General features: G+C 41.3%; 1 protein-coding gene across 4 annotated transcripts in view; it reads right to left on the bottom strand.

The window, feature by feature from the left end:
- The window catches only part of PALM2AKAP2 (PALM2 and AKAP2 fusion), a 266,174-nt gene that overhangs the window by 198,620 nt on the left and 41,646 nt on the right, over positions 1-25,908 (bottom strand). For 3 of the 4 annotated variants that reach the window (XM_032674597.1, XM_032674585.1, XM_032674586.1), the window contains exons 2-3: positions 19,674-19,754; positions 2,792-2,922 (exon numbers count right to left, since the gene is read on the bottom strand). In XM_032674597.1, the coding sequence (XP_032530488.1) occupies positions 2,792-2,922; positions 19,674-19,754 (212 nt within the window). Of the gene's footprint in view, positions 1-2,791; positions 2,923-19,673; positions 19,755-19,902; positions 20,108-25,908 lie in introns of those variants that run through there. The other variant, XM_032674589.1, reaches the window with a different exon arrangement.

The following is a 25,908-nucleotide window of genomic DNA, read 5'->3' as shown; positions in this document are numbered from 1 at the left end:
GTACTACAGCTATCCATGTAGTAAAAGTAGAGATGGAACCTTTCTGAGTGCTTCAGTGTATGTAGAAGAAATGGTGCTCTCTATGCTGGTGATGGGAAGCTCTGCTTCAAGAGGAAGGGGATGACTGCACGTTCTTTGTTAAAGAAGGGTCACAGGCACTGGCTGCCAGCAGCTGCCGGACTGTAAGGACTGAAACTCGGCTGTCAGCAGGAAAGAGTTTGATGGGATTGAGCAGCAGGCCTTGGGCAACAGGGGCTGAGAGAAATCGCATCACCTGAGGACCAGACACTTCATCCCAGGACTTGACTGTCCTGTCTCCCTCAGCAAGACATAGAAAGACTTTGTGATGATGTTATCAGACCATGTAGAAACCCCTTTGTTCTCCTCCCCTTATGTGGTTCTAGCTAAGGGAAAATATTAACCACTTTTGTAACTGTAGCAGAAAATTGTGTAATCCTCTAGTTAGCATAATCCATCCCCTAGTTAGCATAACCCATCCTCCTGCCCCAAGACCCTTAAATTGCGAGATGCGTGTTCAATAAATATTCCAGTTTCTAGCCCCGAATTGGGATTGATTAGTTATTGACCTCCTACACTGGACATTGAACATCATGAATAAGCTTCACTCTGCTCCTAGAGTAAATACAAAAGACTTCATATATTTTCCAGCATGTGTGTCACAAAAACTCTTCATAGACATATTGATGCTGCAGCTGCTCTGTGCTGGGATGTACGATGCATTGTGGTTCTAATGAATATGCAACATCCACAGTACAACGGTCATACAGTCCTCTGGCATCAACACTATGGTTTGTCTTGCAGTGGTTTCCTACTCTCCTGGTGAACCAGCTTCGTCTGTCCTCTGTCACCCTCAATGGAAGGGTTTGGGCTTTTTCACAGGGTTCCTTTGGATAGTACATAGTAGACTTCCAAAGGGCCATCGAGCCCCTTCAAACATGAACAAATGAACTGTAATCCTCCCCTCTGATTCGCTCCTGGGAATGCAGAGGGAAAATGTAGTACACAGGCAGCAAAACAATACTTTCAGGATGAGTCCTTCTACTTCACTCCTCTGGATAATGTGCTTGACATGTCTTTCTTCTTCTTTCCCCTTCTACAGCTCTTTACCTTCTCAGCCTATTTTGATGGGCTCTGGATGAGTCATGTTGTCACGGATGTAAATGGCAAATAGACTAATGACCTCAACCTCTACTGTCTCATCTCTACAGTTCAGATGTAACACCTTCTCATTTAAATTAAAATACTTTTTTACTGTCTTTGGAATTCCCTTAGAAAGACAACAAGGAAGTTAAGCATGTTAGCAAGGCTGTCACACAAACATCCCTTCAACTCAGGGGCAAGCAGCTGACTTATTGACAGATAGGTGGTCACAGGAGAAGAGAGCTCTGTTACTTTCAAATATTCAAACATTTGATTTCATGGTTGCATTTAAGGAAGAAAAAAAAGCAAACCATAGGGACAAGGTTTTACACAGTCGTTCATCTTGCATTTTGGACTAATTAAGCAAAGCAGGTTTCATTGTGTTCAGTGGTGGTAGTCCTATAGTTGAAACTAGGCACTATCTCATGTTTTGCTGAATGGGGTCAGAACACTTAGCACCTTTCAGCATTCCATACTAGATGAAATATGTACATATTTCTGAAGTACAATCAATGTATTTTTTCATCTATGACATTAATTTATGAAGTAAAATATCATGTAGTATAGGAAATCTAAAAAAATCTTTCTTGCCTTACGTTACTACAGATGTAAAAGAACAACAGCTATTCTCAGATCAATTTCAATTAATAGCAATCACAGGTAAGAGACCAGTAGCATGAAGCAATTCTAACATTCATGCCGATCTACCACTTCCACAAAGAAGTCATTTAGCATCATCCAAGCTTAGGGTGGATCTGCTTGTGTGTATCCCCAAAGAAACATTCTCACTAATTTTTAAAAAAAATTTCATAAGAAGCCTGTCATAAGGCAATATGAGTTCACCAGATTCTAGGTTAATACCACAGCCCTTAGACGACTGGTCCTATTTGCTTTTTCTCTGTCACTTGTATGCCCTAGATGACAAATTTGTAAAAGCTGTATTGCCAAGTTTTACCAACTTTTGCCAGCTCAAAAACCTCTAAATTGACATCAGCTAAGTGGTAGAAGCAGCTCTGGAATTTCTTCTGTGAGGAATAAAAGCATTTTCGTTCTGAGGTTTAGAGTTTATTGTTTGTGGCAAAACAAGGGAAAACACACAAAAAAGAGGACAAATATCAACTCAGACTGCAATGGTAAACTGACAAAAGGGAATAATTCTAACACCCAAACTTTGCTTCTGAAAGCAGTAGGTATTTGATCTGCTGGTGGCATCTGCTGTTGCATTTCAAAAAGTCATTTGCACCAGTGAAAAGTGAGTGCAAAAGAATGCTGCTCCCTTTGAACTCCTTTTGGCTGTAGGAGGTGTAAAGCAATGGAGAATCTCTCGAGCGTTGATCAAGTCATACATGTGTATCTGAAGAGGCAACTCAGCCTCTTTTTAACTTCCTCATGAAAGTAATCCATAAAAGTCGATTAAACACAAAGATAACACAATGGCTCTATCTTACAAATCATGGACATTTAAGAGACAAATTCTGGGCATGTTTGGCTGTACTTGTGACCGCTTCTTACACTCTTCCCTGGGCGGCTGCCATCAGCTGCTGCCAGAGCTGGGGACCCAGGAAAGGAAAGCCCCCAGCCTTAACAAGAGTGACTGTTCTTAGGCAAAGCTAAAGGCAACTGTCTCTACCTGTGTATGTTTTCTTCCAGCTTTTTCACCTTCAGCTCATCCTCTTCTGACTGCCTCCTTCTGGCTTCTTCCTCTTCTGCAGAGCCAGCAGGAATTCCCTGTAGCAGCCATTTTTCCCGAAGAGCTTTTGACTGTAAGGTAAAAAACCCCATATCTTAGGATCAGATTAAACAAAAAACCATCTGGATATTGAGAAGGAGCTGCCTTCACTTCTGAATATTAGACTGTCCCCACTGAATTTCTGGTTACTGCTTTAGACAGTTGATAGCAACCAGTCTATTAATTGTTTATCCAGATGTCAGGTCTTCCAGATTTAGGACCGTCAGTTTTACAGCATACACTTTATTTACCATTATTTCCTTAACATAAAGTTATTTTTAGTTCTAATAAAAACAAGTGTTTAAACCACACAAATTAGTGAGTCCTGCAAGAAATGAAATCTTTGAACAAAAATGTGAATCTCTCATGAATGATAAGGCATGTGTTGGAAGGACTAAAGTCATAAACTTCTTAAAGCTTCAAAAACAAAAGAGCACAGTGCTCTAATTGTACTGTGTTTCATGGAGAATAAAATAACTCTACTATTAAATCAATCTAAGATGTTAATTTTTATTTATACAGCAGATGTGTCTCCACATATTTACAGGCAGACAGACGGGCACAGGTATACATACACATAAGCACACACATCACCTCTTAGGCGGATAAACAAATGAACAAAAGTCTTCCAGAAACCATGGGTATCCCAGGGCACAGCAACACTGTTGTAGAAAGCAGCAATAGCCTTCACCCAACAGAATTATTCCTGGGAGTTTTGTTGTGCTTTCTACACCAAAAACGTGGCTACAATCTCACTCTGCTTGTTTAATCCAGCTGCAGCTTTTCCAGGAGAGTTCACCAGTGGAGGTGCACTGGTTGGAAGCCATCCTTTACATAGCACATCTGTGTTCCCTGTTTGGCAGAAATCCTGCCAGAAGAATGTGGCAGATCAGTTGGCAGACAGGACAAGCACCTGTTGTATCAGGAGCCCAAAGCTAAGCAGGACTTTGCCCTCGGCAAAAAGAAAACTGAGATGTTGGAAATAAAGGTCAGCCAAGGGACTAACCAAACGTGTCCCTTGCATTGTTCAGTAAAGGGGAGACTTAGTTTTGAATCTGCAAAGTGATTGTCAGTGCCAGTTCAAGGAACCAGTTCCTCTCCCGTGAAGAGGAGTTAATAAGGAAATCATCAGTTCAAGAAAATTGGATTTCAGAGGCAACCCCCCCAACGTGCATGTGTGTCTTTTCAATGCCATGTTGTTGTTGGAATGGAACTTGACTTGAGCAACCTATGTATAAAGGGAAAATATTTACCACCAAAAGCAGGCTTCAAACCTTGCCCAAAATAGAAAGATTTTTGACATGACAGACAAGGCTTTCTTGCTAGTTTTTGAGTGTATTTATAGACATAGTATCTACGCACAAACTATTCTTGTCACTCCATAACCTACTTGACATCAGGTAGTTGGATTTTAGTAAGGCAGCAGACAGAAAGCAGCACAAAACACACAAGCAAATGATACTTTATAAATTACTCCACCTTTTACTGGCTTTAACTGTGCTCTGCATGAGAGGATTTTTAGGTGAATTTAAAGCGATATCTATATAAATTAGGACATCTGCATGACAGAAAAGGTGTCATGCTCTTGTCCCATGAAGTCACGTTCAACAGTTGGACCTGGTGGTGCTGGTGACATTCTTTACCTAGCTGAACTCAGCTTTGCTCATGGCCTCCAAGGTGTTAGTTCCCAAAACATTAGGAATGGCTGTCTCCAGCCACAGCTTCTGCAGTTTTCTACTCCTTTTGTTGGCATTACCATCTGCTAGTGTTTTCTGCCACATTTCATGGGCTGGTAGTGAAATTTTTCTGTGGCACCTCTGCTTTCATGTTCAAGTGAGCTGATTACTGGATAGAATTTTCATCAGCTCATTCAGATTCACCATGCTATTGAGGACTCCCAAGTCATCACATGTACCAAGAATCAAAGTGAGAGAGCCAAAGATGGATTTACAGCTCTTAAGGTGCTAAGTATTTAACAACCTGTGCTTTGGCATTTAAAAAGTCTCAGTAGCACAGCTTAGCAGGTACCTGCTGGGCTAGATGTAGCGCAAAGCCTTGTGAAGGTTAACTGCTCTTCTGCAAATGGCTAACTTTTCTTTGAAATGTGGACCAGTTGGATGAGGAATTATGTTGCTGCATGTATCATATTTAGCTGTAGTCTCAAATCTACAACCTGGAGTGATACTCAGTCAGAAAAAAAACTCCCAAGTTTCTAAAGACTACACTCTAAAGATGAAGGTAGTCTTCTCTGTTTTAAACCTGTTTTAGACGTAGCTCCAGCAGTGCTAATAAAGCCTTTGACAAAGTGCTGCTTGGACAGCACTGAAGACATTCAGTTAGCAGTCACTCCTCATTTGCTACAGGAGGACAGACAAAATCCAGGCGTATTTCAATGTGCTTTTACAGAGTCCTCATGCTATGCTCACACATTGAGAAGCTGGTCCCTTCAGTATAACTGCTGTACACAAAATATTTTGTCGAGCTTTTGTTTTAGTCTCTGTTTATGTGAAATACTTAAGCTACAATATGACATGGTTTCATTCTTGCAGAAACTTTTTTTTTTTTTGACCTATTAATAGCAACAATTTGAAACTGGAAAATATCAATGGGATTTTTTAAAAGATATATTTAGAAACAAGAATGCTATGATCTACTAAAAATCCTCCCTCTTGGGTGAAATGTCAGCATATTTTATATAAAACAGGAAAAGTGGTAGCTTTGATGTTTCTGACTTTCCTTTTTAAGATGAAATTTAAGGCATTTGTTAAATACTATACCAAGGAATTTAGACAAGAAGGCCAGGAAATGGAAACACATATAAGAAGCATTTCTAATAATGCAGAGAGCCTATCTGGCAAGCTGTTGAGGTTGTGCATATTTATACACTCACTGCAAATACAACAGGCTAACAGGCAGGCACATATCAGGGGGTGTTGGTCAAACATTTTGCCACGCAGGAAACATTTTCTCCCATGCCAGATGACTGGCATAGTCCTGAAGCAGTGGGCAAGGGTGGAAGAATCTCTCACCTGCTTTGAGCAAACATTTCCCAGGGCATTTTCATCAGAAACATGTAGGGAAGGCTCTGGGACACATGGTGAGACCAAGGGTAGGGAGGGCACAATAGGTAGGGCTGTGTTGGGCGCCTGGGCACAGCTCCTGGGTACGAGGCAGTCTAGTGAGGCAGACAACATCAAGGCAGCCCAGACAGATGCAAATGAGAGCCAGATGCGGCTTGGAAACAAAAGAGTTTGCTGCCATCTGTCCTCCACAGTTATGAAATTTGGGTTACGCTTCTTAAAAAAATCTTATCCCAGGACGAATAGGAGGTGTTTATCGAATGTGCTAAAAGCAGAGGGCTTGCATGAGGATGGAGCCCAAAAATACCTATCTGTATGAGCTACCCCTGCTCAACAATGTTGTACATTTGCTTTATGGTCTGTGATTTAAACAGCCAAAAGCACTAGTATTTCAGCATTGCCTCTTCATTGTCTGCTTTAACTCTCTACTGCATCTTGGAGCTCCTTTATGCATCAAAGGTGTGCTGTATGATTAGGCGCTGTCAAAATTGTAGAAGGCTCCAAGAGTGGCCTGACACTTCACAGTAAAAATACAGGTATTTGTACAGCTCATTCCAATACTGAAATATGTGAATATTATGAATATAGTGTTGTACTTTCAGAAGGCACTGCTTTACTGATACAGCAACAGATATGCTATGTACAGTCTCGTGTAAGTATTCCTTCATTTACTACAAGAACAATTTGTTCTGGGTTAAATCCTTCAGCAGAAATCAGATCATGTCATTAAAAAGGCTTGCTGTTACTGAACTGGAAAGGGTACTGATCTTGCGATGCTCTAGATAGCCACTGCTCTCAGGTGATTTGGTTTGTCTGCACAGAACTGAGATTGAAAGATAGCTGGCAGCTCCACTCTGTTTAATTTGTTAAAACATAGGAATACAGAGTGGCTTTTGCACCATGAAAAAAGGAAAACACCCAGGTCACAATTATGTGAAGAGAGCATGGTGAGGGCAGAAATAAGTGAACAGATGTTGGACAGGATAGAAAGAAATCGTGCCAAATGTTTGAATGAGTAGACACAGTGTTGACCATAAAAGTAGTGCACAGTAATCTTACGTGCTATTTATTCCAGTTTCATGCTTCAGGACAGTAAAGCCTGAGGGCTTTAAGTTGTTTACTTTTAGTGTTAGCAAGGAAATAATGCATAGTTTCTCAAATGCACTCAGTAGAATAAATGCTGTATGCAAAGAAAATCTTTACTTTCAGTAAAGCTGCATTTTGCTTTAATATTGCATCAAAAGTTTAAGTATCAGGGGACATTTTATTACAGCAAGTAAAACTTTTTAGCACCCTTTTCATATACCATTATACCTATTCTGCGTCACCTCTTGACTCCCTGCTTTGTGCAAGTTGATTAATTCTAACCACCGGTCTTGCTGATTTCGAACCAACTCCCATAAAGTTTCTCATATGAATAACACATTTCCAGTCCCACATACAGTATGACAGTGTCTTAACCTGAGACCAGATGCATTTGCCAGACTTGCCATTTGACATTTTATGACAACACAAAAACAGTCCCTGCTGTGCTGCTACCTTTTGAGGTAGTTCCTTCAAAGAACTCTGGGTGGTTTTTGTGTTTGCAAGTCCTTAGAGGGGCAATCAGTACTATCTCTTCCTGAAAGCAGTGCTTGTTAAAGTGGAGCACTTTTCTGTCTGCTAGGGAATTTTCAAGGAAGATGATAATCCTGAGGAGAAACAAAGTTCAAAAGTTGACCCAAGACAGCCTCATCCAATAAAATGTGCTTGCTCTTGAGAAACATTTCTGGATGCGGACTATTGAGGATAATGATGGTCTTCTCTGTCACAGAAAACAGGTAATAATCACAAAATCACAAAATATGCCGAGTTGTCAGGGACCCACAAGGATCATCAAGTCCAGCTCTTAGCCCTGCACAGGACCATCCCCAAGAGCCATACCATGTCTTTGAGAGTATCATTAAAATGCTTCTTGAATTCTGTCAGGCTTGGCATTGTGACCACTTCTCTGGGGAGCCTCTTCCAGTGCCCAGCCATCCACTGGGTGAAGAACCTCTTTCTAATCTCCAACCTAAACCTCCCCTGCCATAATGATCCCTGATGTAATTCCACTGCAACCAATAGGACAACATCAAAGGTGCTTTTACTGAAAACTTTGCCAAATTGACTTTTTGCCAAAAGCCTTTGCATTTTGAGGCTTGAAGATCATGAGACATTTACAAATTATAGCAGAATTATTTATTAAAATGAAATTATTTTCTCTCTCTATGCATTCAGTATTTCTGTCTTGAAAAAACATGAATTTAAAAGGTTGGTTCCCCATATTCTCAAATCTGCATATAAACAGTCTATGCCCTACTAAAAGAGTGCAACAGACCTCTTCTTTTATCTGTCAGTGTGAGTCAGATATTACCCCCAAATACACCCATTAGGGTGCTAGCATAACTGGCTGCATTTCACATTGGCTCTTTGCCTTTCAGAAAGTTCCCTGAGTACAAAAAGGGTGAGGTTTTCAGGCAGATTTGGAACTCTGGAGGCAGCAATGAGCCTGACTTCGCTGTTCGGCAGCTACCTGGAGCCCCCATCCAGGGACTGCAGGTTTGTCACCCACTGGATCAGTTACAAGAGGGAAGGCTTCCCAGAGAAGCAGAGCCTACTCTGCTTATGCATGCTCGCAAGCATCTACCCTGATAAAACTGAGTTTGCAAGGGACGCAAGTGCAGGAATAAACACTACTAAAACTTTTCTGGGATTGCTCCCTTGTCCTGCCTACCCTGTTCCTGTAGCCACTCTGAATACTGCATCACTTGCTTGCCATATTTTTGTGCAGCTTCCCTGGTCATCCAGCTGGCCCTAACCCAGCTAGTACAGGCTACCCCGCGTGTCTGGGTCTGACCTGCTGATGCGCAGCAGTGTTGCCAGCATTAGCAAAGAGGTTACTGGGACACATACTGAGATTATAGAAAGACTTGTTCCTTTGCCAGCAGACCTTCCCTTGCCTTCCAAAAAAAAGACAAAAAAAAAAAAAAAAGGATTATTTGCATGGCTGCAGCATAAGCAGGCATGTTAGATGCCCTTAACCATTTATGACTAAACACACAAATGCAGAGAGGAGCTGTAGGCATAAGCTGTATGGGCAGGTAGGTCCATCTCGAAATAAGTAGCTTCTCAAAATGTATTCCTGAGTGATGCTGTAGTATTTAATCTTCCATTAGGCGAACGAAACAGTCTGACTCTGCTCAGACTGATGCAGAGTTTTCCTATGTGGGTTTTCAGTGTGAGAGAATCTGCTTGCAAAACAAAAGAGAGGTGTGGTCCTCAGCAAACACAAGAGATTTAACTCTGCTCTGCTGCAAGATGGATGTGGCCTTGTATGGTATGACTGTCCCTGGAACAGGACAAGCAGCCATTTCCAGCTTGCTGGTATGATCTGGTTTTGCATAGCAGCAAAACTTTTTGTTGCCTTTCCAGTTATCTCAGACACTTGTTTTAGCCTAAAGAGCGTGTCTGCATGATAGATGGATATGATTAAAGGATTGCCCAGATTAGGGAATTAAGCCAAGCTGAAAAATTTGCAGCTGGACTGTAGTTTTTACTTCAATCACAATGCCATAGCTCATATAAATATGATTCAACAAAAAAACTATGATAGCTGGTGAAGCTTAGCCAGCCCAAGAGCAAATAGCATGTTTATAAAGCAGATTAAATATTATCCTGCAGAGTTGCAAGATTGTTGTTGCTATTCTTTGTTCAGGAAATGAACAAAAGATTTCTTAGAAATATGTTAAGGAAGTGATGTCTTAAAATTTTTTTAAGGAGCTTACATTTAGTCCAAGAATTGCAAAGATTTTCCAGTAGTTGGTTAATGTGTATTCATCACAATGAACGTTAAAACACATTAACTTAATTTTTTCCAGCTTATTTAGATGTGGCCACCACAATTGACAACCTTTTGTGACCAGTCATTAGAGACTGATGGCTTAACCTCTTCCTAAGCTTCTTCTCAGCCACACAGGTAAAGGTAACTTGCCCCAAGTTTTTCCTTTTCATAAAACCCTTATTGCAGTGGACCACGGAGGCCAGGATCTCCAAGGCAGTCTACTCACCAAAGGGACTAGTGCTCTGCCTGTCCCCAAAGACCCCTGTATCCTCTTTCCCTATAGCTCCTGGAGTAAGAGAGTTTTGCTAGTGCATCAGTGAGTCACCAGGCTGGGGGTGTAAAGGGGGTGCATATGAGGAGATGAGGAAACAAATAACAAAAGAAGCAAATAAGTAAGTAAATAAAGATAAACAACAGACACTATTATAACTACCACATGGAATCGTGACAGCCAAAAGACTTTGCAGAAATAATCTTTCCCTCTTGTTTGCTTGCTGTAGCTGGTACATTTGACTGCCCTTCAGCTCCCCTAAGTATTTACTCAGCCACTGCTTTTTCTCAAAGCACACGTTCAGCACAGCAACAGAGCAGACAGGAGCACGTTAAACAGTGCAACATGACTGCAGAAACGGGTGAGGGAAGACTGAGAAAGCTGGCATGATTTGTGCTCACTTGGGGAAGGGCTGCATCTTGGCTTGGTGCCCCCATGGTAAGGCAAAGGGCTGTGACAGCACAGCTTCAGTGTGAGCTGGAGCTGCAGATGCACAGCTGCCATGCTTGGCTATGGCAAGTGATCTGAGGGATGGGTGTGATGATAGCTATAGATAGCTTCTTCATGAAGGTCTCATGCTTTGTCTGTTTAAAAACTCACAGGAACTGAAACTGCAGCTGTACATAAATGCCCAATTAGGAAGTTTTGCGGGGAAAAAAGCACCAATCGGTTTATGTTTTCAGAGTAAACTTCCCATTCATTAGTAAGATCACCAGTGTAAATATTTTGTGTGCATTACTTTTAAATTGTTCAGGTCCCATTTACTTAACTTTGTAAATCAAGTAGACAGCTGTTTCTACACAAAGATGAAGAAGATGAACTAAAACCCAAGCTGTTTCAGCTGCAAGGAAACCTACCACAGCAAGAGACATTGTCAAGACTCTAAAGTAGACAAGAAGTTTGTGTCTCTCTTGTTAGATCATTCATCAGCTACAGAGCCCTGGTCTGTACAGACTAGTTTCAGTGAAGGGGATCACAGGTAAAGCCCGATACAAGGTAAGAGTTTCTAATAATCATTACAGAGTTGAGATGAAACTGAGGCGAAACACAATGAACAATAAGGTGACAGTTAAGTCAAACGCAGGTTCTTTTCCTCATATATTTTCTAAGCATCCAGGCTACCAGGAAGTTTTGCTTGAAGTAACAGGTGAGATCAATCACGCATATACCTCAGCTGGAGAGTTGGGGGTTGTGCTGGAGAGTTAGGGTTTATTTTTCAGTATGTCTCTTTAGGAAGTCATTTAAAATTTTAGACTTTTTCATGGCAAGATGATAATGATGGCTCTGTGCAATTGTTTGGTATCTCACCTGTGGCAAGGTTAAGCATCATGATGAGAATAGACCATAAACAAGCGCCATTGGCTGCTGCAGGAGTGAGGAGAGGGATGAGGAGATGGGCTGTCCCAGCAGTGCAGGGACACAGCTTGCAAAAGGGGATGCTGCAATGACAATGGTGGCCTGACCTCAGAGCAAGTTTCCCAAAGGAAGCGTGGGATTTCTAATTCTGGGCAGAGTCCGAATGTAATGGGATGACGACGGGCATGGGACAAAACTGCTTCTGTTGGCAGGAGCACAAGGAGACCTCCAGGGTTGCCTCACACATAAATTATAACTCCATGAGACCTTCTCTGACTCCCAGGGAATTTTGGAGGTGGAATAAAAAATAGCTTCAAGCTAGCTGAAGTTTCTGGACTTCATGTGGCTGGACTGAAAAAACTGAATAAGATCCTGTGGTGGTTCGGGCTAGGCCTTCCTTGGTGACCAGTTTGTAACCAAGGAAGGGTCCAAATTTACCCAGTATTCCCTACGATTTTTACGTAAGCTAGATTATAAGAAGAAAGGAGGAGAGGCCTTCGCTCTCTTTCCTTCCGGCGGCTTGGAGGTGCAGGTTCCCTGCTGTTGAGTCTGCCGTGTTGGGGAGCGAGGCCTGGTAAGGCCTCGTCGACCTTGGGAGGCGGAGGTTGCCGGTGATTGTCCCGGAGCGACTCTCGGTTGTCCCAAGGAGAGTGGTGGGATATTTTCTTTGCTAACTCTTAGTTACTAGGTCTCGGGCTACTGATTGGGATATATATGTATACATATATTTTATTTTGGTTTTGTTCCCTTTCCCTTCCCCCTTCCCCTTCCCTTGTGAAATTCTATATATTTTAAATTGTATATATTTCAATTGTAACATAAGTGTAAATATATTTATATATATCACTTTAGCTGTCTCTCTCGTTTCGGGTTTTCTTGGTTGTTTTTTCTCCCTCTTCTCCCTGAGGTCTGGGGGGGGGTACGGACTTCTGGTGGTAAGGTTTGGAGACTTGGCAGGGAGCCAGCTTCAAACCATATCAGATCCCTTTTGCAGATACCCACACGAAAAGAATTTGATCACAGTTTTACCTCCTGGTGCCAGAAATTTAGGTATGCTTTGGTTTTCCCTGAGTATTCACTTCATTTTTTCAAAGGAAGTAAAGTATGGTTGCGAGAAAAGTAAAAATAATTAAAAAATAACCCTTTTTGGAATAATGAACAGTCTCAGATTTCTAAAATTGTCAGATGTCTTCCCCCCAAACAAATAGGCTTTGTAAGTTATCATCATTACTACACAGCCACAATTGTTTTTACTATTGTCTCCCAAAAGAATAATTTCTTCTCTAACTTTAATCTGTCCTTGGCTTCAGTTTATCACTCCTTTCCACACACACACGTAAGTCAAAAGAGGCAAAAAGAAAAGCTATATTTCAGAGATTCCTTTCTTTTCTAGTCTTAAAGTTTTTTACATTCATTGTTTTAAAAAGCTGGATTCGAGTAATGTGAACTCATTTTTGAGCATGTGTCAGGCCATTGGGAGGGTCTGGGTTTGAAGTAAGGTAAGCATCCTTCAGCTACTTTGACATAGTCTGGCTAAAGCAAAATCTGCCAGAGTGACTATGATGTGCTAGAAGGAAGTGGTTAAAATGTAAGTGCCAATTTTGATGTGTTTTAAGGCAGTCCTGCCTGTATGGGTTCATACCAGAATAATTACAGTATACTCAGCGGTGTTTCAGTGACGTGAAAGCAGATAAGAAACATCCGTTAAATGACTAAAGCTCTCATCTCTCTGCAGTCGTCAATTTGTGTAGCTGGCCTGGATATTCTATTATGACTAAAAGATTTTAACTGGGGATAGTTACTTTGTCTTCTGACTATTTGAAAAAAAAAAAGCATACAAGGATTTCTTTAAAACGCTCTTTTCAAAGTGATACTTCTCAGCAACGATATCTTAAGGTTTCGTACTCTCTAAGAAATTTAGATAGAGCAGAGACCTAAATAGTTATGCTGTGCAGTCCTATTCCCTCTCCCACTCCCTTTGTGGCTTAACAAATCTGGATTTCTCTTCTGGATCATAAAACAGGTTAGCAGAGAGACAGAGAGTCTCTCAATTCTCAGTTTAAATCCTAGTGGTAGACAAACTTCCCAGGGTAAGGTGGGCATCAGCCCAAAGGTGCTAATACACATAATGGGACAAACAGGGGTCCCCTGTGCTCTCAAAATATAAATTTCTCTCCAAATTGGCTTAAACCTCTCCATGCCCCAGAACTTCTGATAAGTCTCTCTATAGACAGACAGAAGTGTTCACAAACCCTGGTGCTCATGGGGGACTTCAACCATCCCGATATCTGTTGGAGAGACAACACAGACAGAGCATAAGCAATTCAGGAAGTTCCTGGAATGCCGTGATGATAACTTTCACCTCCAAGAGACAGAGAAGTCAAGATGGAGAGGTGCTATGCTGGACCCTGTTCTCACCACCAAGGAGGGACAGGTGAGAAATGTGAAGCTCAAGGGCAGATTGGGCTGCATTGACCATGAAACAGTGGAGTTCAAGTTTCTGGGAACAGCAAGGAGGGTGCACAGCAAGCTCACTACCCTGGACATAAGAGAGCGGACTTTGGCCTCTTCAGGGATCTGTTTGACAGACTAACATGGGATAAAGCTCCGGAAGAAAGAGGTGCCCAAGAAAGCTGGTTGATATTCAAGAATCACCTCCTCCAAGCTCAGGAGCAATGCATCCCAACAAAGAAGAAAATGCCAGGAGGCCTGTGTGGATGAACAAGTTGCTCCTGAGCAAACTCAAACATGAAAAGAGCCTACAGAGAGTGTGAGCAAGGACAGCGGCCTGTGAGGAATACAAAGACATTGTTCAAGCACCCAGGGATCACCTTAGGAAAGCTAAAGCCCTGATGGGATTAAATATGGCCAGGGACATGAAGGACAACAGAAAAGCTTCTACAGATACGTCAGGGATAAAAGGAAGACTAGGGAAAATGTGAGGCCTCTCTAGAAGAAAACAGGAGTCCTGATCACCTGAGACATGAAGAAGGTTGAGGTACTCAATGACTTTTTTGCGTCAGCCTTCATGGGCAAGTGCTCCAGCCTGAGGCACAGAAGGCAAAGGCAGGGATTGGGAGGAGGAAGAACCACCCACTGTAGGAAAGCATTAGGCTTGAGAGCACCTAAGGAACCTGAAGCTGCACAAGTCCATGGGATCTGATGAGACAACTGGTAGAAAAGGGGTCTGACCCATTATCCACCTTATTTGAGAAGTTGCGGCAGACTGGTGGAGTTCCCAGTACCTGAAAAAGCGGAAACATATCCTCCAATTTTAAAAAGGAAAAAAATAAAGAAGACCTGGGCAATGATAAGCCAGTCAGTCTTACCTCTGTGCCTGGTGAGATCATGGAGCAGGATCATCCTGGAAACTACACTAAGGCACATGAAAAACAAGGAGATGATTGGTGACAGTCAACATGGCTTCACTAAATCATGCCTGACAGATATGGTAGCCTTCTATGACGGGGCCATAAAGCATTGGTGGATAAGGAAAGAGCAACAGATATCATCTTCACTGTCCCACATCTCTAAACTAGGTTTTGGGAAATACTGCGCTGACCCTGTAAGGAATGGAGACTGTATGACATCATCAAACTTTTTTTGTGTGTTTGACTGAGTTGCCATTTGGTTTAAGGATTAATTTACTTGAAAATCCTAAAGGGAATCATGACAAAGTAGTAACAAGATTCCTTCATTGGCAAAAGTTATCTCTACTTTTCCACAATGTTGTATATATAGAGAGAAAGACAGACACACCTATTTTCTGACAGCAATTATTATAAGAATAGAATAAATTGTGGATAACAATGTAACTGTGGAACTATAAAATTAAAATTTATTTATAGGAGAGTTAGTTTCAGCTAAAACCATACTCTAACAAAATCTCCTAACATAAAAAGGCTTTCCTTTCCTTTAGAGTAGAGATGTAATTATGTTAGAGATTGTGTTCATGAACTGCAGTCTTTAGGAAGCAAATGTTAACAGAAATAGGTCCCTAATATTTATACCACTCCAGAACTAAAATAACTGTGGAAAATGGATTTATTGTAATAGTTACAGTAACTGCAGTGAAGTGATTTTTCATCCAATTAGGAGGTTTTGTGCTGTTTATTTTATTACCATCGGCCACCAAACAGAGCTACAGTAAACAATTATAGAAATTTTGTTCAACTACAGAGGCAGCCAGATCTTGGAAGAAATGCTTCTACCCTGGAGTTCATTTGAAATAGTAAACATCTCTGTTAAAACAGGCCTGCACAACTGCTGCCTAGTTGAACAAGTTAATAAAAAAAGTTGTTGCTCATAGGTTATACCTTCTGTTCAACTAATCAACCAAAATAATTTTTTATCTTTCTCCAGAAACCAAATCATTTTGATGGACAGTGCAGACAGTGTATCTGGACTGTGGACAGTGTGTTTGGTGTAAGGTGAATTTTGACCACTTCTCTGATTTTAAACTACAGAAGCTGGTAGCACTTCCAATTCCCATGGACATGGCAAGCCCCATTTGTAGGCATACAGCCAAGAAATCATTGAGGGGTGAAGTTGAAACTCTATCTTGCTAAAAACACAACAAAATTGACCTTGTATTATATGAAGGGAAAAGCATTATTTTGGCATTAGGGACTGGAGCGGGGGGAAGTTAGGAGAACTCTTCTAAATTGCCTCTTATTAGAGTAAACAAACCTGTTCAATCTCAAAAAATGGGGCTTCAAAGCATCTTTATAATTTTTCCCACACCAAGGGCCTTTCCAATGACGCATCTGATTGCAAGGTAGACAAATACTCCTCCTGCCTTCAACAGAGAGCCCCAGTGGCCTGGAGGTACTACATGGGCACTCTGTGCCCACCAACATCCGTACTTAGCGGTGATTCGCAGGAGAGGGGATATGGCTTTCACTGTCAGCAACAAGGGAATTCAGCTTCTAGATCCTATACTACCCTGGATTCTCTCCTACTTCAGATTTTAACACTTGGAAGGTTTCACTTGATTAACTCTGAATCTCACACAGACCGTCAATAGCTGAGCCACATTTTTGTCCTATGTCCTCAGCCATAAAGCCACTGGCCTCATTCTTAGGAGCCTTTGCAACATGTGTTGCCAAAACCTTGCTCACATTCAGCTCTGACTTTTAGTGGTCTAGTATTTGCTGGGCTGCTCTGCCTAAAACAATGGGCAGCAGCTGCCACTGCCTTATTTTCAGTCAGATATGTAACTAGGGAAAAATGAACGAACTGGTGGTAGAGTTAAGTCATTTTGTCAGGGTACAATTGGCATCAGCAACTTGAAAACTGTAGGTAATACAGCATAAACACTTGCAATAAACTATTTCCATTAGATATTTTTCCAATATGAATAAAATTGTCTGAAATTATCAGAAATGCTGTAGCTTCCAGAACCTTTACGAAGTAACTAAACATGCTGTTTTACACAGTGTTATTTTAGAACAAATATTACTCCGACATTTCACAAAAATGAAGCAAATCCATTGAATACTGGTTGTCTTTGGGTGAATTCAAGCTCTTATGCTTGTGGGATCAACTCAGACACTGCAGACACAGGATTAACCCAGATTTTTTTTCAAAGGTTTCTTCACAGTAGATTTTAATGCACACTGATATGAAATTCTTACACTCTACACAGACATCAACAGCCGCACAGCATTTTGAGTAAATACAGGGGCTTCCTAGGAAAGCTGGTCTTTTTGGCCTGGATTTATGTTTTGCACAGAATTAGATGAAATCCACATAATTCAGGAAATAATTCATGTTCTACCTAGCACTCTGAAGGAAAATAGATGCACTTATATTGACCTCTGTGTGTCAGATTGAGGAGCCATATCAGACTGGGGGATTATGTTCATATTAGACTTGGAGCCCCTGAATTGGAGAGGCTCAGGACAAACAGGGTGAGGTGAGTGAGAGCCTTGGGCAGGTGGGAGGAGGATACACAGCTTTGCAAACGAACAAATTAGCCTGGCAGGTCAAATACCATTTTGGTCAGCACTCCACTAAGCAAGCAGAACACTGAATGATGCATGAAAAGAAAATACAGTTTGCTTAGTCTGTCTGCATAGAGAAACAGAAACACTACCAGCCAGTGCTGCTACATTCCTTTTTTAATTTTATTTTTTTTTGGAAGGTCCTGGCAGCAATGAAGATGAACTCTGCAATCCCAGCTGGACATCTGCTATCACCTTATTTATGTCTCCCAACAGACAGCTGTTTGGTGGTACAGGCAGCTCCTGGAGCAGCAGTAATCATGACCATTCCTGTAAAAGCAGCACAATTGTCCTTTGGTGACAAGTGATGCCACTGAACACAGAGGTAGGGAAGATCCTATCACATCTTGTTGCTCATCCTTGCACTCAGCATTACAGACCTTAAGTCTGACTGTGCTTTAAGCTGAAAAAGCTGCCATTTTAAATGTCTGTGCTCTTGATCTCCTCTTAGCTTCCTGTATGATTATTGCTCTTGCTCCAGCCTGTGGGCTAAAAAATGAAGGGAAACAGCTATTTTTCAAGTGTGTCACTGAAGAAATCCATGCAGCAAAAATGAACCTCCACTAGTAGCAATCAGCATAGCAGGGCTGAAGTCAATGCCAGTCTACATCAGCCAGGGGCTGATCCCACTGCACCACTTCGAGGGTTTTTACTTTTTCTTATGCATGATGATAAAATTCATTTTAGCAACAGCTACATCAAAACAAATCAGATGAATCAGGGAATTGACAGAACTGGCTTTCCAAAAGGCTCTTCTTAAAGAATTTCGTGAAGAATCATAATTCAGTTTGCTTGGAAACACTTAACATGATAAAGGAAGTCATCAGTTTGTAGCAAAAAGAAAAAAAACAATTATTAAGGTACGGGAACAGCATCTTATTGCCCTGCTGCATCACCCTACAGTTATCAGAAAAAATGTGCCTTGCCTGTTGTCAATGGCAGCCTGAACAAAATGGCAAATCCTGTTACCCCACTGAAATGCAATCACATCTTTTATTGGAAACACCAAAGACAATATGTGACATTCACAGACTGAGGGTAAACCTGATGGGGCATTCGTGTAGGTTGACATCAATTACTTGGGCTTAACTGCATCATGTTTACCAGAAAAGGGGGAATAGTTTGCAGAACACGACAGCAGGGTCTTTGAGATGCAGGAGAAAGATCCTGTCTGTAAGCATAACTTGAAGTCTGGTCTTCAAGTGCATGTGTGGGCAGAGATATTCTGTGCATCATCTCCTCATGCAGATGCACTGCTCACACACATATATTATTCCACAAGCAACCTAAATATCTTAATTTTAAAAACACAGCTCAGCTCTCTTGCTGCAAGGATAAACTGTCCAGTTCTGATCATCTTTCTCAGGTATTTTAATCACTGAAATTCCTCAGGCTCCCCTACTGAACTAATCTAAGAAGATCTGACCAAAAAATGCTTTCCAGTTACAAAAAGATCACATGTATGTTTTTGTTCTTATCTTTGCTCTGCACAAATATGCTACTGACAGGAGGGATAAATGATAGAAATGGCAAGGATGGCTTTCAAACGATGCTATCTGCAGCTGTCATGGAGACCAACAGGGACTGGGGTTGCTCAGCACCTTCTTAAATATCAAGGCGCCTCTCCATGTAGACACACACATAAGCATCAACACCTTCCCTGCATGTACATACATGCCCATTTCATTATGCCATGTATGCCTAATAACTTCATCCTACATTTAAATCTTTATGCACATACAGAGACAGGTGCTAACTAACACTCCTTCTGCAACACACACACACACACACACACACACACACACACACACACACACACGAAATCTAACGATAGGCACCATAGAAATCCAATGCAGCTCTGCAGACAGAAAGTGCTCGCTGAAGCCATGCAGTGCACACCCAAGCCACAGCGATTGGTGTCTTACCATTATGTATAATAAATAACAGTGTTTAATAATAACAGCACAGCTGTGCTGCCTGCACTCACACCCTCCCGACTCCATGCTCCTAAACCATTTAAACAACATGGTCCTGTACATGAAACACAGAATGAAAAGCAGGCAGGACATGATCACTGCAAGAGATAGGCTTCGGCAGTGAATGCTGCTTCATGTCAGGGTGGGCTTTTCCCAGCTTTCAGACGTGTGATCTGCATGTCTAATAATGAACAGATTTAGTCAATCCATCATTTCTGGCATCAGTCCCTTACCTTGAAATGCTGCAGCTGAAGTATCTGGTCCTCAAGCTGTTGTCTCTTGCCTTCTATTTCTGTCTGCCTTTTCCTTTTCTCCTTGGAAAAATTATTTGAGAGAAAGAGAAAGAGAGAGAGAGAGAGAGAGAGATCTTGTCAGAGAAGCGGAGGTTTTAAGGGTAGCAGATTCGTAACAGCATTTAAGCAGTCAAATGCATCTGTACAGATGTCACCAGTCCCATTTCACCTGCTCTTCTGCCTGCTGGTATGCAAACAGCAGCGTTCTGGGAAGACGCCAGCCCCAGACGAGCCGGTTGCTTGCCAGCAGGAGAAATTCTGCTCGCTTGCTCCCGGCAGCCGGAGCAGCAACAGAGTGCACAGTCCCAGAGGAGGGGAGAAAACAGGCATAACAGCTGAGAGAGAAGTTAAAGGGACAAAGATGTGATTTTGCTTTTGAGATGCTGGGCCAAAACCATGGATAGCGCAGTGCAATTGTGCGACAGTAAGGTGTCACAAAAGCAGTGGGTGGCATCACAGAGGAAGGGAGCCAGTTGCAACCTCATTTTTCCTCAGCAAGGCTTGTGGTAAGGCTTTCTCCGGGCTCAGTGGGAAGAAGATGTTTAAGCCAGACTGCACAGGATTTACCTGCAAAGTATATGGGATCAGTAGCTGGCTGTGTTTAAAATTCAAGCCACCAGCACACACTACCAGCTGGCCCTTACCAGGTCTCAGAAGCTGGACTGAACAAGTGGCGCCAAGGACAGCACAGTCATTTCCTCAGCTAAGGGTTTTCATGGTCCTGTTCATGAGCACAGCACTCACCTGTGCCCAGGCTGCTCCCTTCAGTAGGCAGCAAACTCTCCCAGGCATTTCAAGAGGAGAACAAACTGCTTTCCCACCCTTCAACATCTTCCTCTTATAAAGGATCAACTGTTTGCCTTTGTCAGTCTTCTGTACCTTGTGGGGAACATTTCTCCTTACCCATTCATCCCCATCCTGGATCAGGTTCCCTCTTCTGAAGGTCTTTTCTCATTTTAGATTTTGTAGCCAAGATGGACTAACAAATGAAGGCAGACAATAAGCATACCAGCCCCTGTTTTTACTAGAACAATATTTTTTATTCCCTATCTGCAAAAGCTTTTTTTTTAAAATTTAAATATTTCAGTAGCTGTAAGGTTGTGTTTGAAAACATTTAGGGAATCCTTAAATCCCCAAAGAAATTGTTCTTTCTCATTTCTAGGTGCCCTACTAATGCTCTGGGAAATCTCTGCTTTCTAGGGATTTCAAACCTTCATGTCTTTTCCTCAAGGAGTATATGATAAGAGGCTGCCTATGCAGAAATTAATTTTTCTGATTTTGGACATGAAACCAGGACATCAAAAATGTTGAGGGAAAACAAGGAAGATCTGAATTTTTTTTTTAATTATTATTCAATGTCAGGCTTACTCAAAACAAAGCAAGACATGGAGGTAGGTGACTGCCTGGACCACTTCTGCCAAAGAGTTAGACATCAGAATGGCGATGAGAAGGTTGGTGTAATGTACCCAGCAGAGGTGAAGTAGTCAAATGATGCATATGTCAAGCAGTTCTGTAATACACTGCACACTCTTTCATGCTGATTATTCATGTATACCTATGTCTACACCACACAAGCATGCACACACACTCCCCATTGTCTGAAGTATGCAAGAATGTTACTGCTGAACAAAAACATTCTCATAGAACAGAATTACAGAATCACAGAATGGCTTGGGTTGGAAGGGACCTTAAAGGTCATCTAGCTCCACCCACCCTGCCAGGGGCAGGGACACCTTTCCCTAGACCAGGCTGCTCAGAGCACCATCCAGGCTGGCCTTGAACACTTCCAGGGATGAGGCATCCACAACTCCTCTGGGCAACCTGTTCCACTGCCTCACCACCCTCACAGTAAAGAATTTCTTCCTAATACCTAATCTAAACCTACTCTCATTCAGTTTGAATCCATTCCCCCTTGTCTCTTCTCTACCTACTCAGGTAAAAAAATCCCTCTGCATGTTTCTTGTAGGCTCTCTTCAGGTACTGGAAGGCTGCAATCAGGTCACCACAAAACCTTCTCTCCTCCAGGCTGGATAGACCCAATTCTCTCAGTCTTTCCATGTAAGAGAGGTGCTCCATCCCTCTAATTATCTTGATGTCCCTCCTCTTGGTCTGCTGAAGTTGTTTTTGAATATGAAAATTAGCTTTTTGGATAACTAAAATGTCACAAGTGGTGCTCCTCTTGACATCTCACTGGTCTGTGCACACAGAAGATAGTTTGCATTTACACACATACAAGCATACAGAATTTATGCACGCACTTTAAAAATCCCTCCTTATACAAAACTGATAGTCTGTGGGTCATCCCTCCTATCACTCCTGCAATTCACATTATCCCTTCGCATTTTTGAATGAAGTAGGATATTGGATGGTTCAGTGGTTAAAAAACCCAACATTATTCAGGGACATCTCTTGCCATTTTCTTCATTCTGCAATACTAACAGTGTACTTCGGAGTCTGAAAACCAGAATTCGTTCTTTGCTATTTCCTCAAATAGCTGATTGTCCACGGACTGGAAAAAAGTAGTTCTAAGAGATGTTCCAGTTAATGGCCTAATATTCTCAGAATAAGGATAATTTTGCCCTTTTGTGCCAAGCTGGCAGGATGACAAAATATTGGATTACAAATATGTAGGCATTAGCACCTCGCATTTGACATTCCACAGGCCAGCACAAGGCACGTACATCTTCACAGTTAACTGATCTACATTTGTAAGTGTGTGTATATATATATATATGTATATATACACATATATATATGTATACATATACTATATATATATGTATATATATTCATATATACATGTATACATATACATATATTTTATATATATATACATATATGTATGTATGTGTATGTATATGTATGTATGTATGTATGTATTCTACCTTTCACAAAAACCTACTCACTAAACATACAATGGAAACCACCACAATACTTCCTCTGGCTGGTTGTGTCATGCTGTATAATGGATGTGACAAGACAGCCTTATAAAAGATAGATGGAAATTTCTTTTCTTTTTGAGAAAAGGGAAGCACTTAGAGTATTTTCCCTGTAGGCAGCAACACAGCAGGCACTAAAATACTTGAACTACTTACTAACTAGTGGGTTTCTGTGGAGTTAAATTGGAATATTGCTCATGTTTCCATTTCACTGGCATTCAGTCAGTCTGAGTGTATGCCTCTACCCTCTGATTTTGTACCAAATTACGGCTGAGGAATATTACAGAATATGACAACAAAAGTACTTTCCTCTCCACCTCCCCCCTCCCCCCCAAGATTATGTGAATCAGCTATCAGGACATTTCACTTTCAGGTCACTATATCACATTCAATTTAGGTTTCTCCCAGTCACTGAAGGTTGGAACTATATGTGTGTCTGGTTTTTATGTGTGGGTTCTAGAAAAGTGTGGTAGAAGATTGGATTGGACCACAAAAATCCCACCAAAACCAGCATGCCAAGGATTTTAGAAGTTCAGAAAATGAAATCAGCGCCCACTCAAACAGAACTTCACTGAAAACACTGGGATGTAAAGCACTTTTGAGCATTTGTTAAAGCACTTTTCTATGTGTAAGTCAGTAAATGTTCCTCATTACTCTGTTCATCTACTTATAGATAATTTTTTTTCCAAGTATGCCTGCTGAGTTATGAATTTCTAAGGATCCTGTCACAAATAAAGTGTTTGCTTTAAACAAATAAGTTTGCTCGAGGATTATAGAAACTGGGTTGAAGAGAGGTGGAAAAGGCTGAAGTCAGTTTTACTGTTACTGTGGCATATTTAAAGGAAAGGATTTGTACCTGTCTGAAGTGTGCTGCTTTTGTAAGAATACAGATGGTCATCATGGTTACCTTTCCCAAATGGTAGAAGAGCGCCACTTGGGAGGTATTTTCAGGGCACCTTGAATATTTGAGACATCAGTGAGTAAAATAAGATTTAAAGTTTGCACCCCTCCCTTCAGCAGACATACAAGGAAAACTGGAAAGTGAAATTACTTTATTTTTTTTTACTCAGACCTACATGGTGGGAAAAGAACATAGGTCAAGCAGCAAGGTGACTCACATCTTGGAAAAATGAGATTTGTATTCAGGCATTCACACATGGATGTGCAAAAGGTGTGCAACACCTTTTCCAAGAAGCTTGATTCTGCAAAGGATGAAATTCTTAGCACAAAAGTTGGCCATTACCACTTTCCTATTGCTAAAAGCCAAATATATCAGAAACTGAGCAAGACACCATGCACTTGGAAGAAAAAGAGGCACTGGGAGGACCAAACAGTGATTTGTAAAATCATGGAAATAGCCAGTGGACACCTACTGCTCACTCTGTCTACTCCTGTAAGGAAAAAAGGGGCATCAAGTGAAACTGGATGGGGCAGGTTTGAAGCCAAGACAATGGTCTCCTGTGGAGATCCATGTGTCAGGATGCTGTGGGTTCTATAAGGTAATAGGGACAATCTGAAGGAATACTGTGAGGGTTACTACAGAAATTGAAATTACATCTGGTTCAAGAAGCCCCTGAACCACAGATGATTTTAAGCATGTTTGTTAAGTTTTTGTATGCTTGTCCTTCTCTCATGTTAACCCTAACAACCACTGACTTCTTTATCTGAATAGTGTGTTACATTGATCAAAATAACCTACAGTTCAGTATTACACTTGTCAAACTGCTACAGTAAAAAAACCCCAAACAACCACAAACCAACAACAACAACCACAAAAAACCCAAACTCAAAACAAGCACAAGATTTGAAAAAAAAAAAGTTACACCAAAATGCTTCTCTGCAGTCACAGAATACTTCAGTTTTCCACTACAAAATAATTTTTGTTGGAATCTGCCTGCAAAGCGTGGGAAGTGATACAGAGATTACTCAGCTCACCAAGTCAGAACCATCTGTGGAGAAATATGCACCTCTACCAATCCCTGGGGCAGTAAAGACTTGGTGAAACCCTTTGCTCCCCTTGCACTGGCAGAAGCACCTGATTTCTTCAGTTTAAAGCCAGCTCAGACCTGTACAGAAAGCACACCATGGAGCAGCACAGAAGCTAAGCATTATTTGATTGAACTCACTCTGAAAATACATGCCTAAACCTGATGGCAGGCAAAGGCTTATGGTACAAGGATCCAAAATAAGATGGTGAGATAAAAGAAAACATTCCCAACTCAACAAAAAACCCAACAGGGATCATATGAACCTTGAGGAGAAGGGTGGCACAACACTGGAGGAGCTACCATCAGTAGTTTCAGTGAATCATTTCCCATTGGCTTCATCCTGCATGCCAGACAAGTGTCCTGCCTGCCATGGAGGAATGGATGGAAGAGGGTTGTGAAAATGCAAAATAAATGCACCCAAAAATGGCACAAATGGAGGAAAAATTATAGTCTGCTTCAAAGCAAGGAAAACAGTTATAAAGAACTGTCTTCAAAGAATCACATTAATTTCTTCAGCAAACAATTATTTTCTCCACTCTGTATAGTTGGCAGAAATTATTCCACCTGCACATATTTTTAGGGCAGGGAGTAAGGAAAAAAAAACCCCAAGCGAAAGAAATGCTGACCCCTCATTTTTCTGTTGCCAGTTCAGAGACACCCAGAACTCTGGGAGAAAAGGAGTATCTAGGTTCTGCAAACAATTTCAACCTGCAGTTCTCATAATCCCAAGAAACCACTGTCAGGAAAACCGAAACTTTCCCCAGGGGGGTCATTTAAATGACCATTTTCACTGTGGTGACTGCATATCTCTCATAAGTGAAATCAAATCTGTATGTTTGTTTCATCTTTTGCTGTACAGCAGCAATGGTTCATGGGAAAGAAAATACTAAGAAAAACAGGATGCTATTTTTCTCCCTTTTTTCTTTTCTTTTTTTTTTTTTTTTGCTTTTCTCCCTTTTTTCCCCACTTTCTTCATTCACATCTGGTCAACTCTTTTATTTTCCTCTTGCATTTGAAGAGCAGGAACCTCTCCGGAGAGCAACCATCTCTACCAGTTGCAATGATACAACCCAGCATTGGCAGCACTTTGCAAACTCCAGTTCTGAATACTATCTGCTGTTGTGAACAGCATGAAATACAGATCACAGCACCAGAAGAGGCAGGATGCAGAATTGAAGCAAAAACATTGATACATCAAAATAAACACACCTTGAAGAATGGTGGTGCCTGCTCCTTTTGAATCATCAA

The sequence above is a fragment of the Chiroxiphia lanceolata genome, chromosome Z, assembly GCF_009829145.1.
Source record: "Chiroxiphia lanceolata isolate bChiLan1 chromosome Z, bChiLan1.pri, whole genome shotgun sequence".
In the NCBI taxonomy this organism is placed as follows: domain Eukaryota; kingdom Metazoa; phylum Chordata; class Aves; order Passeriformes; family Pipridae; genus Chiroxiphia; species Chiroxiphia lanceolata.
This window is presented reverse-complemented; position numbering and strand designations above follow the sequence as displayed.